General features: G+C 38.6%; 1 protein-coding gene across 2 annotated transcripts in view; it reads left to right on the forward strand.

Moving 5' to 3' along the window:
- Positions 1-17,314, forward strand: part of depdc1b (DEP domain containing 1B) — a 53,220-nt gene that overhangs the window by 8,532 nt on the left and 27,374 nt on the right. For both annotated transcript variants that reach the window (XM_033030090.1, XM_033030091.1), the window contains exons 2-3: positions 13,136-13,401; positions 16,782-16,908. In XM_033030090.1, coding sequence (XP_032885981.1) covers positions 13,136-13,401; positions 16,782-16,908 — 393 coding nt within the window. The remainder of the gene's footprint in view (positions 1-13,135; positions 13,402-16,781; positions 16,909-17,314) is intronic.

Here is a 17,314-nt window from a genome sequence, read left to right on the forward strand (position 1 = left end):
TGTAAATTACTACATTTACATTGACAAATTTTGGTGAGGCAAAGTTGTCTTGTGAATCTAATTCTGTATAATTACATTTGCGTTTTGAAGTAGTGATAAATGTTTAGGAGAACAGTGTTATATGAGGAAAGCCGAAGGAAGACCAGAATATAAACTGTTTTTTGGGCTAATAAATTAGTGGAGAAAAAAGCCGTAAGGAAGTGTCTAATTGGGTAAGTGAGGAGGGAGATGTAATTCCTGGGGACTACTGCATCTATAATTAATGTCTTGAATGAAATACAATTTGAGTGTCTGTACCAAAAATGATTTCAAGTTAGTCAACTCTGCTTGCACATGATCTGTATTCCTCAATTCCCTACATAGACAAATGTGGATCTTGAAATCTCTTATACACCACTATTGTATCTGCTTCATCCATCAACCCTGGCAGTGTGTTCCAGACAACCACTACTCTCTGTGTAGAAAATTGTCCCGCACACCACTTTTTAACTTTCCCCCTCTGGTCATAAAGCTATGTCCTCTAGTCTTTGACATTTCCACCCTGGGGATAAAGGTTCTTATAGACTATTCTATATATGCCTATCCTATCCTCGATCATAGCATTCCCCGATGGTCTGTAAAACGTACTTTTATCAGGTCTTCCCCTCAGCCTCTAATCCTCCTGTGGAAACAATCCAAGCTTGACCAAACTCTCCTCATGGCTAATGCTTTCTAATCCAGGCAGTGTTGTGGTAAAGTGTAGGAAGGAGCTGCAGATGCTGGTTTTAACTGAAGATAAACACAAAATGCTAGAGTAACTCAGCGGGACGGGCAGCATCTCTGGATGGAAGGAACAGATGACCTTTCGAGACCCTTGTTCAGTCACCCATTCCTTCTATCCAGAGATGCTGCCTGTCCAGCTTTTTGTGTTTATCTTCAGTATTGTGGCAAACCTCTTCTGCACCCTCTCTGGAGCCTCTTTCCTATATTGCAGAGACAAACTCCACATAATACTCCAAAAGTAGCGTCAGCAAAGTTTTATAGAGCAGGGAACATTTGCCTCCTTTACCACTCTATCTACTCATATTACATGGAGCTATAGACTTGGACCCCACGATCCCTCTGTACATCAATGTTGTTATGGTTTGTGCCTTTTAGTATGTACCCTTCCCTTGCATTTGACCTTTCAAAGTGCAACACTTGCTTGGATTAAACTCCATCTGCCATTTTTCCTCCCTTATCTATAACATCTATATCCCGTTGCATCCTTGTGATTGAGGCAGTGCAGCGTAGGTTCACGAGATTGATCCCCGGGATGATGGGACTGTCATATGAGGAAAGATTGAAAAGATTGGGCGAGTCCAGAACCAGGGGCCACAGTCTTAGAATAAAGGGGAGGTCATTTAAGACTGAGGTGACAAAAAACTTTTTCACCCAGAGAGTTGTGAATGTATGGAATTCCCTGCCACAGAGGGCAGTGGAGGCCAAATCACTGGATGGATTTAAGAGAGTTAGATAGAGCTCTAGGGGCTAGTGGAGTCAAGGGATATGGGGAGAAGGCAGGCACGGGTTATTGATAGGGAACGATCAGCCATGATCACAATGAATGGCGGTGCTGGCTTGAAGGGCCGAATGGCCTCCTCCTGCACCTATTTTCTATGTTTCTATGCATCCTTTGACATCCTTCCTCACTGTCCGCAACTTCACCAATTTTATTGTAATCCACAAACATATTAAACATCCCATCTATATTTACATCCAAGTCATTTATATACGTCACAATCAATAGGTCCAGCGCAGATGTGGTACAGTACATCACTGGTCACAAACCTCCAGCTAGAATAACACCTTCCCTCCCCAATCATCTATCTTTTTTGAGTAAACTGGTTCTAAATCCAAACTGACAAGTCACTGGATTCCATGCCTATTATTCTTCTTAATCTCCCTACCATGGGCGATTTTCTCAAATGCCTGACCTAAATTCACGTAGAGAAAATCCATTACTCGACACTCATCAATCACCTTTGTCATCTCAAAACACTCAATCAAGTTAGTAAGACCTAATCTGCTGTGGACAAAACCATGCTGGCTGACCCTGATGGGCCTGTCCCACTTGGGCGATTTTTCAGGCGACTGCCGGTGACTGTCAAGTTGCCGTCAGTCGCCTGAAAAACCGGCAACTGGAACGGTGACTGTCAGAGTGGAACATACACACATCGCTTCCTTCACCAGGGGGATAGGGCATGCGGGGGGGGGGGGGGGGGGAACGCTGCCTTAGTGAAATTCACACGGTGCAAAGCCAATGTGATACAGACACACACCACGAATTAAGAAGCTAAAAAATCACAATATACGGTAAGTCCTTGAAGGGGGGGGGGGGGGGGTAGAGACCACTTTTAAGAAGCCAGAGATACACGGCAGTGAAGCTCGGCTGACATTAACATTACTGGTCGGTTATCTTTGGTTCTGAAAACTACTGCTTTCGTTTTTTTCCCCCAATGAGCCAATGAAATTCACCGGTCAGCACCGGCTACAACCTACGAGAATCTTCGACCTGGCAACCAACTAGGTCCTCCTGGCGACCCACCAATGGCACAAGAATTCTTGCTAGTCTCCACGGCGGTTCCATTCAAGTCGCTGCTAATTTTTCAACATGTTGAAAAATTTGCGGTGACCATAATGAGGCCGCGACTAGTTCCCAGAATGCGGGAACTCCTCACGACCATGAAGGCGACTCCCCGGCAACTACCCGCGAACATGTGGCGACCGCAGTCTCCTGAAGTCGCCCAAGTGGGGCAGGCCCATTATTATCCAATTCATTTTCTTTTTTTTTTTTTTTTTTTTTTTTTTTTTTTTTTTTTTTTTTTTTTTTTTTTTTTTTTTTTTTTTTTTTTTTTAATTTATTTATTAGAAGTAGACATATTATACAATGTAATTACATATTATAGTAGAAAAAAAACTTTTCATATACATCAGTCATACATTATTAAAATTTTCCATTATCAATTACTTCTGCTTCTAGTATTTTTATTTTTTATAGAAAGCGAGAAAAAGAGAGGGTAGAAAGTTACAAATAAAAGAGGAAGCAAAAAAAAAAAAACAAAAAAAAACACAACAGAAAAACAAGGAAGGTGGAATGGGTTACCTGTGATACATCAATGGAGATAGGTTCGTAGGTTATAAAGTATAGAGTATAGTTTTTCATCTGTTCCTGAGTTCAAGTTTCAGCTGGGTCCTCGAGCTGTGCCAGTCTATCCCTTCAGATAGTTAATGAATGGAGCCCAAATTTTATGGAAAAGATCTTGTTTGTCCATTAAGACAAGTCTAATTCTTTCTAAGTATAGGGTCTCCGACATTTCCGTAATCCACATTTTGATTGTGGGGGTTGTAGGGCCTTTCCAAAATTTTAATATTAATTTTTTTCCGGTTATTATACTGTAATTGAGGAAGTTTCTTTGGTTTGTTGTGAGTGTTAAGCTTAGTTCTGATATTCCAAGTATTATTAATTTTGTGTCTGGGTCCAATTTTGTATTAATAACTTTTGAAGTTATTTCAAAAATATCTGTCCAGAAATGTTTAAGTTTTATACAGTTTGCAAAAGTATGTGTTAAATTAGCCTCTAAATGTAGACATTTATCACAAATAGGAGAGATTTGTGGGAAAATTCTATTTAGTTTTATTTTAGAGAAGTGTAGTCTATGTAAGACCTTGAATTGTATTAAAATATGTCTGGCATTTAATGAACATTGATGTATTTGTTGTAAACTTTCGTCCCACATATCTTTCGTGATAGGATGACCTATTTCAATTTCCCATTTGTATCTATGTAGTTCGGTCGTTGGTACCTCGTTATTTAGTAGGGTGTTATAAATATAAGCTATTAGTTTTTCAGTATTAGGATGCTTGTTCAGACACTCATCAAGAATTTCTGATTCCCTATTCTTGTAAACTTGTGTATTAGATTTAACATAATCTCTAATTTGTAGATATCTGAAAAAATTATTTGAGTGCAGTCCATAATTCAGTTGTAACTCTTGAAATGAAAGAAAAGTACCTTTCCCATAAAGATGTCCTATATTTTTGATTCCATGATTTTTCCATTGTGTGAAACCTTTGTCCATAAAGGATGATTTGAACAAAGGATTATTTACAATGGGAAGGCAGAGTGGTATATTATTCAATTTTAAATCTTTTTTTATTTGTTTCCAAATTCGTATTCCACTATGTATTATGGGGTTTTCTTTATAGGTTTTTTTGTGCTGTTTTGTGGGGGCAAATATGATCGGTCCAATTTCAAAAGGTAGACAGTCTTCCTTTTCCATCATTAGCCAATCTGGTTGTTGGTCCATTTCTTCCAGCCAAAAATTCATGTTTTTAATATGGACTGCCCAAAAATAAAATAAGAAATTTGGCAAAGCCAGACCTCCATTTATCTTTGATTTACATAAGTGTTTTTTACTTATTCTATGATTCTTATAATCCCAGACAAAACTTGTAACAATGGAGTCGACTTTTTTGAAAAAAGTTTTTGGGATATATATCGGAATTAATTGAAGTAGGTACAGTAGTTGCGGTAAAAAAATCATTTTTATAGCATTAATTCTCCCAAGCATTGAAATGGGGAGTGTTTTCCAGTATTGAATATTCTTATGTAGTTTATTCAGTAAGGGTGGGAAATTTAGTTTAAATAAAGAGGTATATGTCTTAGTTACCCAGATTCCTAAGTATTTAAATTTATCTTTAACTATTTTAAAAGGGGATTGTTGTATTGTATGTAAATTAAATTTTGTTATTGGCATGATTTCGCTTTTATTCCAATTGATTCTATATCCCGAAAACTGACCAAATTGAGTTATTAGATTTAATAGGTTTGGAATACTAGTTTCTAATTTTGTAATATATATTAGTATATCATCTGCATATAAGGAGATTTTATTCCTTGTGTCTCTAGTATTGTATCCAAATATTCCTGGATGGTTTCTAACGCTTTCTGCTAGGGGTTCAATTGCAAGAGCAAATAATAGTGGGGATAGTGAACATCCTTGTCTACAGCCTCTAGAGAGATTAAATTTAGTTGATAACATTTTGTTTGTTAATATTCTAGCTGTTGGGTTAGAATATAACAATTTAACCCATGTACAGTACTTCTCTCCTAGTTGAAATTTTTCCATCACCGAAAATAAATATGGCCATTCTACCTGGTCAAATGCTTTTTCAGCATCTAACGAGATAATTGCTAGCTCTGCGTTGGGGATTCTATTGGAGTATATAATATTAAATAATCTTCTCAGATTAAAAAATGAATACCGTTTGGGGATAAACCCTGTTTGGTCAGGATGTATTAATTTACTGATCACTAAGCTCAATCTTTTAGATAGAATCTTAGTTAATATTTTCTGATCAGTATTTAAGAGGGCTATAGCTCTGTATGAACCTGGGTCTTCAAGATCCTTGTCCGTTTTTGGTATAAGTATGATTGTTGATTCATTTAGAGTTTCTGGGAGTTTCTGTTGAGTATAAGCATATTTGTACATTGTCTGTAGGCGTGGGGAAAGCAAGTCATAAAAATTTTTATAAAATTCCGAATTTAGTCCATCGGGTCCTGCCGACTTTCCATTTTTTAAGGACTTTATTGATTCTTCAATGTCTTTTATCGTAATTTCAGCCCCTAGCAATTCTCTCTCTTTCTGATCTAGACCCGTAAACTTACAATTCTGTAAAAATGTTTCCATTCCCGTTGATTGTTCTGTTATTTTAGATGAATACAATTTTTGATAGTATTGTAGAAATCTATCATTAATATCTTTAGGCAATGTTAATGTTTCTCCCTTATCTGTTCTAATTTTGTATATTGTTTTTTCCCCGTCCAATTTGCGAAGTTGACGCGCTAATAGTTTTTGTGGTTTGTCACCAAATTCAAAATTTAATTGTTTTGTATGTTGATAAAGTTTTATAACTTGGTCTGAATAAATCTTGTTTAATTTATATTTCAATACTGCAATTTTATTGTGTTTTATCGTGGATGGTGCTGCTGCATTTTCTGTGTCTAATTGCTTTATTTCCATTTCCAGTTTCTTTTGTTTGGCCCTATTCTCTTTATTAAAAAATGATTGGGAAGAAATTAATGCTCCTCGTACAAATGCTTTAAATGTTTCCCAAAGAAGCGAGGCAGAGATTTCAGGGCTATCGTTAGCCTCAAAAAACATTTTAATCTGTTTTACTAGATATTCATTACATGACTTATCTTTTAAGATTTGGGGATTAAATCTCCATTGTGACTGTGTCTCTGCCATTCCGTTTACTTTGATCATAAATGTTAATGGGGCATGGTCTGAGATTATGATGTTGTGATATTGTGAGTTATAGGTGAATGGGATAAGTTTTGAATCTACCAAAAAATAGTCTATCCTTGAGTAAGTTTTATGTACTGGTGAGTAAAATGAATATTCTCGGCCCGATGGATTTTCAATTCTCCAGACGTCCTTAATATTAGTGGTATTAATGTATGAATTTAAAAATTCACTTGATCGAGATTTTAGTTTTCTTTGAGTTGATGATCTGTCCAAACAAGCATCCAATGTACAATTTAAATCTCCACCAATTATTAAGTTTTGTTGTGTACCTTCCGGGATATTGTTAAGAATTCTCTTAAAAAACAGAGGGCTATCAAAATTTGGTCCATACACATTGAGGAGAGTCACCTTTTTTAAGTATAACTCCCCTATTATTATAATATATCTGCCTTCAATGTCTTCTATCGTTGATATATGTTTAAAGGGTATACCTTTACGAATTAATATTGCCACACCTCTTGATTTATGTGAGAATGAAGAATGGTACGCTTTAGCAATCCATTTTGCTTTCAGTCTATGTTGTGCTTCCTTTTTAAGATGTGTCTCCTGGAGAAATATTATATCTGTTTTCAATGATTTTAAATGTGCTAACACTTTGCCTCTCTTGATAGGTTCATTAATTCCCTTAACATTCCAACTACAGAATTTAATTCCCTCACCCCCAATTTTTATATTCATGTCTTGCATCTTGTGATTAAGTGGTAGAGCAGATGATTCAGCACACTCAGCCCTACCTTATACTTGAACTTCAGGTAGATGAATTTTAGGTCACGTCTGTTTTCCATCCGAACGTATCTCCTTAAATAAAATATGCAATTCCATTCCATATACAAAATATAATGTGATATAAGATAAAAAAGGTGATAGCTAATAGGGTTAGTAAAGTGTGGAAAGTAAGAAAGAAAAGCAACTACAACTACAATTAGTGCAGTTAGTGATAGCCACCCTAATGTGGCTAAGCATCTATGGACTTCCGTAGCTTTTGGTTTATAAAAATACTAGCTCCGTGCTTTCCTTAAAAGGAAAGTTTCCAATTCGATGCATACAATTTGTGGGGGGGAAAGAAATATTGATTATATTCCATTAATGGTATAATTAATAGTCTCAAATTGAGATATTAGTTTTGTATAATCTAAACATTTATCAAAGAATAATCAAAAACGAAAACATCAGGGCAAGGGCCATCAGACATTTCTCATTATAAAATACCTGAATCATACTTTACTTATATTTCATACTTTTAATTAATTCTTAAATAATCTAAATAATCTTGTTATCATTAGTTAGTGTTAGTTAATATTCTTGATTATTAATAGTTGTTAGAGGTTAGAGGTTAGTACTAGAATGTTAGTTTTATATATATCCGTTGTAGGAAATATACCCAATTCTTATTGCGAATTTTAGGCAACTCTTAAATATAATAGTTTAAAGTTTAGAGTTCCATATCTTCTCTGCGAGATAGGTGTTAAGAGTTGAATATTTTTCAATCTTCGATCTTGTCCTCGACGTTCTTGGCAAATTCAAATGCTTCCGTGTGCTTGATGAAGAAGTATTCCTTCTTCTCGTAACTGACTCTCAGTGTTGCGGGGTATAACAGTCCATATCTCAGATTCTTTATGTTCTTCAGTATTCTTTTTGTTTCTATGAACAACGCTCTTTTCTTAGCAACTTCCACGGGGTAATCTCTGAATACGCTAATCTTGTCTCCTTCATATACAAGATTTCTGCTTTTACCAATTTTCCTCATCATGTCATCCAATACATGGTCATATTGGACCTTTACTATCATTATTCTTGGTCGGTCGCCCACCTTTGGGCGACCCACTCTGTGCGCTCGGGCAAGTAATGGCGCCTGATCCAGGTTCAAAATTGTTTTCAGTACTTCTGCAGCAAATTCACGGGGGTCACGAGTCCCCTCTCTGCCTTCCTGGATGCCCACGATTCTTAAATTCTGACGCCTCTGTCGTCCCTCCAAGTCTGTACATTTTTCAGTTATTTGATACAATAACTTTGATAGGCGTTGGTTCTCAGTGATGAGTTTTTTTGTAGTTGCGGTGCTTGTCTCAGCAAGTTCCTCAAGTTCTTTTACAATCTTGTAGTGTTGGTCTAATGTCAGGAGAATAGGTTCAAGTTTAGAGTCAAATCTGGATTCCATCTTATTCAGTTTTTCATTTACTTCTTCAACATTTTGGGTCATATCTCTTTCCATATCTAATTTCCAGTCTTCAAGGACTTCGTGTACCATCTCTGTAACTTCTTCTTTAATTTGGTCTTTCATTTCTTTTTTAAAAGATGCTAGATCCTCTTTAAAGTCCTGTCTAAGATTTTTAAGTTCCTCCTTAAGGAACGTTTTTAATTCTTCCATCTCAGTCTTTTTCTTCTTCTTTGAGATGTCTTCTCGGGATGCTGTTAAACCTGAGGCCGAGGCTTCAGTTGGGCCTACCTCTTTAGTCTTGCCGTTTTTTGCCTTGTGGGGGGGAGTATGTTGAGTCGACATACTGCCGGTGTCGCGCGCCTGATGACGTCACGGGCTTAGTTCAAAACAATCGGTCCCGGGTTCTGCAGGTAGGATCAGTCTTTTCCTCCCGTTTTTTCGGATTTTTCACGGAGCTAGCTGGCGCGAGTCTCTCCTACTCCATAGCGCCACCGGAAGTCCATATCCAATTCATTTTCTAATGCGAGTAAACCCTGTTCCAAAGGATCTTCACCAATAGCTTCCCTACCACTGATGTCAGGCTCACGGGTGCATAATTTCCTGGAACCTGACTTCTTAGACAAAGGAATGGCATTGGCTATTAGCTTCTAGTCCTCCGGGACCGTGCCTTTGGCTGGAGAAGATGCAAATACAAGACGATACAAATACCTCTATCAAGGTCCCTACAATTTCTTCTCTAGCCTCTCTCATTAACCGAGGATGTATCCCATCAGGCTCTGTGGATTTATCCATCTTAATGCTTTTCAAGAGTCCCAACACCACTGCATACTTGTTTTTGCGATCTTCCATGTTGTTCTTCTTGGTAAATACAGAAAATGTAACAGGATTGTTAAATTGAAAATACTTTTTTAAACATAAAATTTTCTACAGACATTTGCTCTATAGGAAGATAACTAGGGGAAAAGTAAGCAAGATTAAGAGGCAATGATAATGGGCAAACGATTAGAAAGATACGGTATTGGAGTTTGGGGAACGGAGCATTGGGTGTCAAATAATGTTACATCATTACCCCAGTTGTACTTGTTGACACAATAGACAGCAGATGTGGGTTTACCAAAAAAAGACACAAAGTTCTGGAGTAACTCCAGCAGGTTATCATCTCTGGAGAAAGTGGATAGGCGACATTTTAGGTTGGGATTCTTTGTAAGAGTGATTGAAGTCGGAGGGGGAGGAAACTGGAAGAGGGGTGGTGACTGGACAAAGCTGGTAAGTGCTACAGGTGAGGAAGATACACGTGAGAGGCGGTTTTTATCAGCAGATGGTTGGACAAATGCCAGAGATAAAAATACAATAAGTGAGAGATGTACAGTGCACTCCATAATGTTTCGGAAAATAAAATATAGTGGCACAGCTGGTGGACTTGCTGCATCACACGCCAGGGATCTGTGTTAAATCCTGTCCTCGGGCACTGTCTGTGTTCAATTTGCACATTCTCCCTGCAAGCATGTAGGTTTCCTCCTACATCCCAAAGATGCATTGGCTTTGTAGGTTAACTTGTCTCTGTAAAATTGCCCCTAATGTGTAGGGAGTGGGTGAGGAAAGTGGGATAACCGAACTTGTGTGAATGGGGAGACAAAAATGCTGGAGAAACTCAGCAGTTGAGGCAGTATCTATGGAGCAAAGAAAATAGGCGACGTTTTGGGTCGAGACCCTTCTTCAAACTGATGTGAGGGTGCAGGGGGTGGGAAGAAGAAAGGAAGAGGCGGAGACAGTGGGCTGAGGGAGAGCTGGGAAGCGGAGGAGAAAGCAGGGACTACCTGAAATTGGAGGTCAATTTTCATACCGCTGGGGTGTAAACTGCTCAAGCAAAATATGAGGTGCTGCTCCTCCAATATACGGAAGGCCTCACTCTGGCCATGGAGGAGGCCCAGGACAGAAAAGTCGGATTCGGAATGGGAGGGGGAGTTGAAGTGTTGAGCCACCGGGAGATCAGGTTGGTTATTGCGAACCGAGCGGAAGTATTGGGCAAAGCAATCGCCAAGCCTATGCTTCGTCACACCGATGTAGAGCAGCTGACACCTAGAGAAGCGGATGCAATAGATGATGTTGGAGGAGGTGCACGTGAACCTCTGCCGCATCTGGAAAGACGGCTTGGGTCCTTGAATGGAGTCAAGGGGGGAGGTAAAGCGACAAGTGTAGCACTTCCTGCGGTTGCAAGGGAAGGTGCCAGAAGAGGGGGTGGTTTGGGTGGGAAGGGACGAATTGACCAGGGAGTTATGGAAGGAGCGGTCTCTGCGGAAAGCCGACAGGGGAGGAGATGGGAAGATGTGGCCAGTGGTGGGATCCCGTTGGTAGACAAAGCTGGAGAAAATCAGTGGGTGAGGCAGCATCTATGGAGCGAAAGAATAGGCGACATTTCGGGTCGAGACCCTTCTTCAGACTGATGTCGGGTGGGGAGGGGGGGGGGCCGGGAAAAAGAAAGGAAGAGGCGGGGTAGGCTGTGGGAGAGCTGGGAATGGGAGGGGAAGGAGGGAGAAAGCAAGGACTACCTGAAATTGGAGAAGCCAATGTTCATACCGCTGGGGTGTCAACTACGCAAGCAAAATATGAGGTGCTGTTCCTCCAATTTGCGGTGGGCCTCACTCCGGCCATGGAGGAGGCCCAGGCCAGAAAGGTCGGATTCGGAATGGGAGGGGGAGTTGAAGTGCTGAGCCACCGGGAGATCAGGTTGGTTATTGCGAACTGAATGTAGGTGTTGTGCGAAGCGATCGCCAAGCCTGCACTTGGTCTCACTGAGGTTGATCATACGCTGAATAAACCAACCAGAATTTTGTTTGGAAGTGGAAAGAAATAATAGAAATTGCAGTCATTGCAATGTGTAAAAGGAGATGAGATACAGTATTGTAATTTTGCTACATGTCATTGTGATATATATCATGTCTTGATTGGTGAATATGTTTAGTTTGTGACTTTATTTGAAGCAGAAATAATATGTGAATGCTTCATTGACCATAATTCCGAGCACATTATCGTACGTGTCATGCAAGCCGTCTTAAGTGACCACCTAAACTGTCATTTGGCAACCTAAAAAGCTGCCTAGGTTGCCCGGCTGGCAACAGGGGAAAAAAGTTAAGCGAGAGCCCTGCTCTGTATTTCTGTTCATAAAGTCTTCTGTGGACAGTGGTCATTGACAAATCAACACCTGACTCCTGAAGAGTGCTTCTGATCTGTCGGACAGGTATTTGGGGGGTTTTCTTTACTATGGAGAGAATTTTACCGTCATCAGCTGTGGAAGTCTTCCTTGGCCTGCCCGTCCTTTTGTGATTAGTAAGCTCACTAGTGCTCTCTTCCTTCTTAATGATGTTCCAACAGTTCATTTTGGTAGCCTAAAGTTTGGCTGATATCTCTAACAGTTTTATTCTTGTTTCTCAGTCTCATAATTGTTTCTTTGACTTTTATTGGCACAACTTTTGTCATCATGTTGATAAACAGCAATAAAAGTTTCCAAATGTGATGGACAGTCTGGAGGAAAGACTAGGTGCTGAGAGCTCTCTTATACCTGCATTAAGGCAATTAAATACACCCGAGCAAATACAAACGCCTGCGAGGCCATGTGTCCCAAACATTATGGTGCCCTGAAATGGAAGGAGGGGGGGGGGGACTATCTATAAACACAGCTGTAATTTCTACATGGTGAAATCAAAATGTATAAAAATAGCCTTTAATAAAATCTGACAACGTGATCTGACACTTTAACCACATGTGATTTTTTCCTTTCTATTCCAAATCTCAAATTGTGGAGTACAGAGGCAAATAAATAAATGATGGGTCCATGTCCCAAACATTATGGAGGGCACTGTGTTCTATTCCTATATCCTTCACATTTCACGCCTCTTCTATCCTTATCTCTTCATCTCACACTTTTTGTCTTTTCGTCTCCAGCCTTAGTCCTTTACACCACAGGACCCTCCTATTCCCTGGTCCAAATTCCCAAAAGACAACATTCAGACATATGTGAATTAAGCTCCATTTACTATTCCTCGGCCCACTTGCCCAGCTGATCAACATCCTGCTGTAATTTTTGATAAGCATCTTCAATGTCTGCAATACCGCCTATTTTAGTGTTACCTGCAAACCTTATAGCGAGACATGTGTTGTTAAACAAAGTGATCTTTATTGAATTAAACAAAGAACAGCTCACACGCGACTGGGGAGGGTTCTCCCAAGCCACGTGACGAGTTCTTCCCGCCAAACCCAGTCATGTGATGCCGACATTCCTTGGGCCGAGGGTTCGCCCAATAAGTGGCCTAACCACCGGGTGGCACCAGACCATATACATTTTCATCCAATCTTTGATTATTTTTTGTTAGACAAGAGTACTGTGGAAAGTAGTGTTAGATCATCCATTATCTAATTGATGGGTTCACTCAGTTCAATTGTTGCAAGAAGTTTATCAAGATTCATTATTTTTACAAAATTTAATCTGCAGTTTTCAGTGGAAGAAACCAGTAGGTAAAGGATCTGGACAAAATAAATTGTAAATGTTTTGTACATTTTGAGGTTAGATTAAACCTCAAAATAAGCATCAGCAGAAGACTAAGAACAAATGTTATTTTGCTAATCTTTATATTTTTCCTACCTTTCTCAGTGGAATGAAATTATTGAGCTTTTTCGAGCTGGAATGCCTCTGAGAAGACATCGCCTTCACTTCCGGACTCATGATCGCTGCTTTATTGCTACTGAGGGGACTGATTGGTTAAATCGATTACTTAGAAGTAATCACAATTTTGGACCTGATGTTACTCGTTACCAGACTGTGCAGCTGCTGAAAAAATTCTTAAAAAATCATGTGATTGAAGATATAAAAGGAAGGTGGGGAAAAGAAGACTTTGAAGATAATAATCGATTGTACAGGTATGGCAGCATTGCAAAATGTGTTTTGTGACAGTGATTTCACTCATACTTTTTATCCTTAACCACATCTTCAAATCTTACCGGTAGGAGAGAGCTCTTTGGCCCTATGCATTCACGTTGATCAACAAGAACTTGTATACTAATCCCATTTTTAGTGTCCTCTAGCATCTCTGTCCACTTTCCTATCTACGCAAAAACAAACTTATGGAGGAGCTTGGTGGGTCAACCCGTTCCTGCCCTCTCACCATATCCCTTGTCTCTGCTGTCTTTAAGAGCTCTATCTAATTCACTCTTGAAAGCATCCAGAGAATTGGCCTGAGAATAGGCAGAGAATTCCACAGTTTCACAACTCTGGATGAAAACGCTTTTCCTCATCTCTGTTCTAAATGGCCTACCCCTTATTGTTAAACTGTGGCCCATGGTTCTGGACTCCCGAGTATACAAGCCCAGCCGCTCCATACTATCAACATATGACAGTCCCGCCATCCCGGGAATTAACCTCGTAAACCTATGCTGCACTCCCTCAAAAGCAAGAATGTTCTTCATCAAATTTGGAGACCAAAACTGCACACAATACTCCAGGTGTGCTCACTAGGGTCCTGTACAACTGCAGGAGGACCTCTTTGCTCCTATACTCAACTCCTCTTGCTATGAAGGTCAACATGCCATTAGCTTTCCTGGTAAAGCTAGCTAATTGGATACATAATTGGAGGAAGCAGATAGTGGTAGTGGAAGGTTGTTCTTTGGACTTGAGGTCCCTGACAAATGCTTTGGGGGGGGGGGGGGGGGGGGGGGGGGTCGGTCAGTGCTTGGCCCTTTGTCATTTTTTTAATCAATATCAATTATTTGGATTAGAATGTGCAAAGCAACGTTAATAAATTTGTAGTTTACAGGAAATAGATGGTATCCAAGACGGTGCTTTGCTTCCTGTGGCTGTTTTCTTGGGTCAAAATGTTCCTAATTAATCTATCTTACCTGGCAAGATAACACCTGGTTGATAAATCTTAGATTCCGATCAGAGCATTTCTTCTGATCTGTTCAGTTACATCAAATATTACATTTAAACACTATGAAAAGGCCAAATAGATATATTTGATAAAATTAAGAATGACTGGGAAAGAGAACTCCAAATTTATCTATCTGTAGAGAAATGGGAGAGGATTCTTCAATTAGTCAATACCTCTTCAATATGTGCAAGACACGCTCTGATACAATTCAAGGTGGTTCACAGAGTTCATATGTCAAAAGAAAAGTTGGCTCGTTTCTATGGTCATATAAATCCTACCTGTGACATATGTAACTTTGAAGTGGCCTCACTGACCCTTATGTTTTGGTCCTGCCCACTTTTGGAAAAATATTGGAAATACATTTTTGATATTATTTCTGTAGTCTTAGGTATTGATTTAAAACCTCATCCTATTACTGCAAATTTTGGGCTACCAATGTTAGATTTTATTAATTTGTCCCGCTCCGCCCATCGGTTGATTGGTTTTACCACACTAATCGCCAGAAGATCTATTTTATTTAAATGGAAAGACTCCAACCCTCCGACCACACTCCAGTGGTACTCTGAAACGATATCATGTTTAAATTTAGAAAAAATCAGGAGTGACATTGTTGAACCCTCGGTTAAATTTGATACGACTTGGGGAACAACTTTCATACAACATAAATTACTCCCTCTCTAACCATTATAAAAACGATTTTACCTCTATATGTTGGAATGGACTTGACGACAAACAGACTTAAATTGTTGAAATTCTCAGTTCTGATTCTGTTTTGCTTTGCTTTTTATTTATTTATTTTTACTTTCTTTTTTTTCTTTAGTTTAGGGTTTTTTTCTTATTTTTTCCTCTTTTTTTGTCTTTTTATCTTTGTTTTTTTTCTACATATATAAGTTTTCTTTTAAATATTTAACTAAATTTACATAGAGACTGGGAGGTCTATATTCAATATGTATTTTGACACTGGACTCATATTAGGTTATACCTGTTATTAATGTAATCCGGATTCCTATGTATCAATATCATTGTTATGTTTATCATTATTCTTTTTGCTCTGTTTTTTATGTTTTGTTTGTGTTTTTTTTGGAAAAAACTAATAAAAAGATTTAAAAAGAAAGAAAGAAAGAAAAGGACATTCCTCACAGTCAATCTCTTGTTCGTCATAAAAATCTTATTTTCTTAGCAGAATAGTTTACTATCATATTGCTGTGTTTTGCCTCCAAAGAAATTGAATAATATTCTCATCCATGAATGTAAGTAAAGATTGACAGTTTAAACAGAATGTGTTATGAATTTTCATCTGCTTTTGATGCTATGTACTGCATAAGGCATTGTACATGACTGCTGTTACTGGGTTGAAGGTATTTTGCACATTTAAAGCCAGGCAATTTTAAAGTTTATTCGAGCTCCACTGGTAAGAAAAAGTAATGTATAGGAAAAGGCATTTGTGGTTACAATTTTCTTTCTCCTTTCCTAAAATGTGGGTTGCACACCACAGTGTGTGATAAATACCTTGATTTGCCATGGCATATCTGGAAATGTGATTTTGCCTGCAGTTTTGTTGTGACTTGAACTTCACTTTCCAGAAAGATTTTATTCAAAGTTTACTTCATCACACTATATGTATCTAGTTTATGCAACATGGATACCATGGAATTGTGCTTTAATAATAGTCAACTCCTACATGAACTACATGAGGACCAATGCTAAACTATTGGAATTTTTGGTCTAAGGAGCGCTAATTTAATTTGAGGGTTATTATTGTCAAGTGTACTAAGGTACAATGAAAAATTCTGTTCTGCAATCAAATCGGACAATACTACACATAAATACAATCAAGTCCAACTGGAGTCCAATAGATGGAGCAAAGGTGAAGATACAGGATGCAGAATATAGTACTCTGCGTTTTAATGCATCAATTCCTTTGACAAAGTTCAATGTACGCAATGGGTGGAGGTGAATCGTACAGTACCCTAGCTTATGGAAGGACGATTCAGAAGGCTGATAACAGAGGGGAAGAAGCCCAACATTTGGAGTCCTTGTTATCAAGTTGTTGCAGAGATAGGTTTTCAGCCAGGGAGATGGCATCTGCTGTTGTGACAGTAAACAAACTGCAGTGGATCAAGGCTAACTGGGTGGCTGGAGTTAATGTGTGCAATCATGGTATGTCGACACCTTTACAGTCAGTTTGGGTTGCTTCTTGATGCAAACTGCATTTGAACGTAAATGTGTTTGTATGGAGCAAAATCATTTTACATTTGTAGTATAAATTCTGCGCAAATTATTTTAATTTCCATAGCCCACTTATTGAATATTGTAATTATTAATGGTGGTATAAGTAAAGTCATCACATGATCTGTTTCTTTTATTTTTCAGATTTCCTCCATCATCCCCTCTTAAGCCATATCCAAAAAGGTCATATCATTTCAATTCCAAATTTCAAAATTGGAGCGAATATGATGTTCCAAGGCCAGGTCATATCCTAGTAAGGCCTATAATTTTGGTAAGAATTTTATAAATTTATTGCAGTGTAAATTTGGGTACACAACTGATGTACATCTTCAGTTTTGCCACTAATTATTAAATGTTGAAAATTCCACATTGTGGTTAGTTTATTCTAAATCTTACTTCTAGTTATGTTTGGTTAGTTTTCAAGCAAAGCTTTTCATGTGGAGGAAGTATTTACAGAGCTTTTGTTTGAAGATGAAACATAGCGATTGTATTTGCATGACAAGAAGATGCATGATTTGAAGGTGAAGTATGTGTGTGTGTGGTGGATCTCATGTATGCTGCCTTTGTACTGTGATTCCCAACCATTTGCAATAAAATCAATTTATTCACACTTGGTTAAATACCTATGCCACCTCCCACAATTCCATAACACTTAGCATGGCAGTGGAGTAGCTGCC

Source organism: Amblyraja radiata, chromosome 1, assembly GCF_010909765.2.
Source record: "Amblyraja radiata isolate CabotCenter1 chromosome 1, sAmbRad1.1.pri, whole genome shotgun sequence".
Taxonomy (NCBI): Eukaryota; Metazoa; Chordata; class Chondrichthyes; order Rajiformes; family Rajidae; genus Amblyraja; species Amblyraja radiata.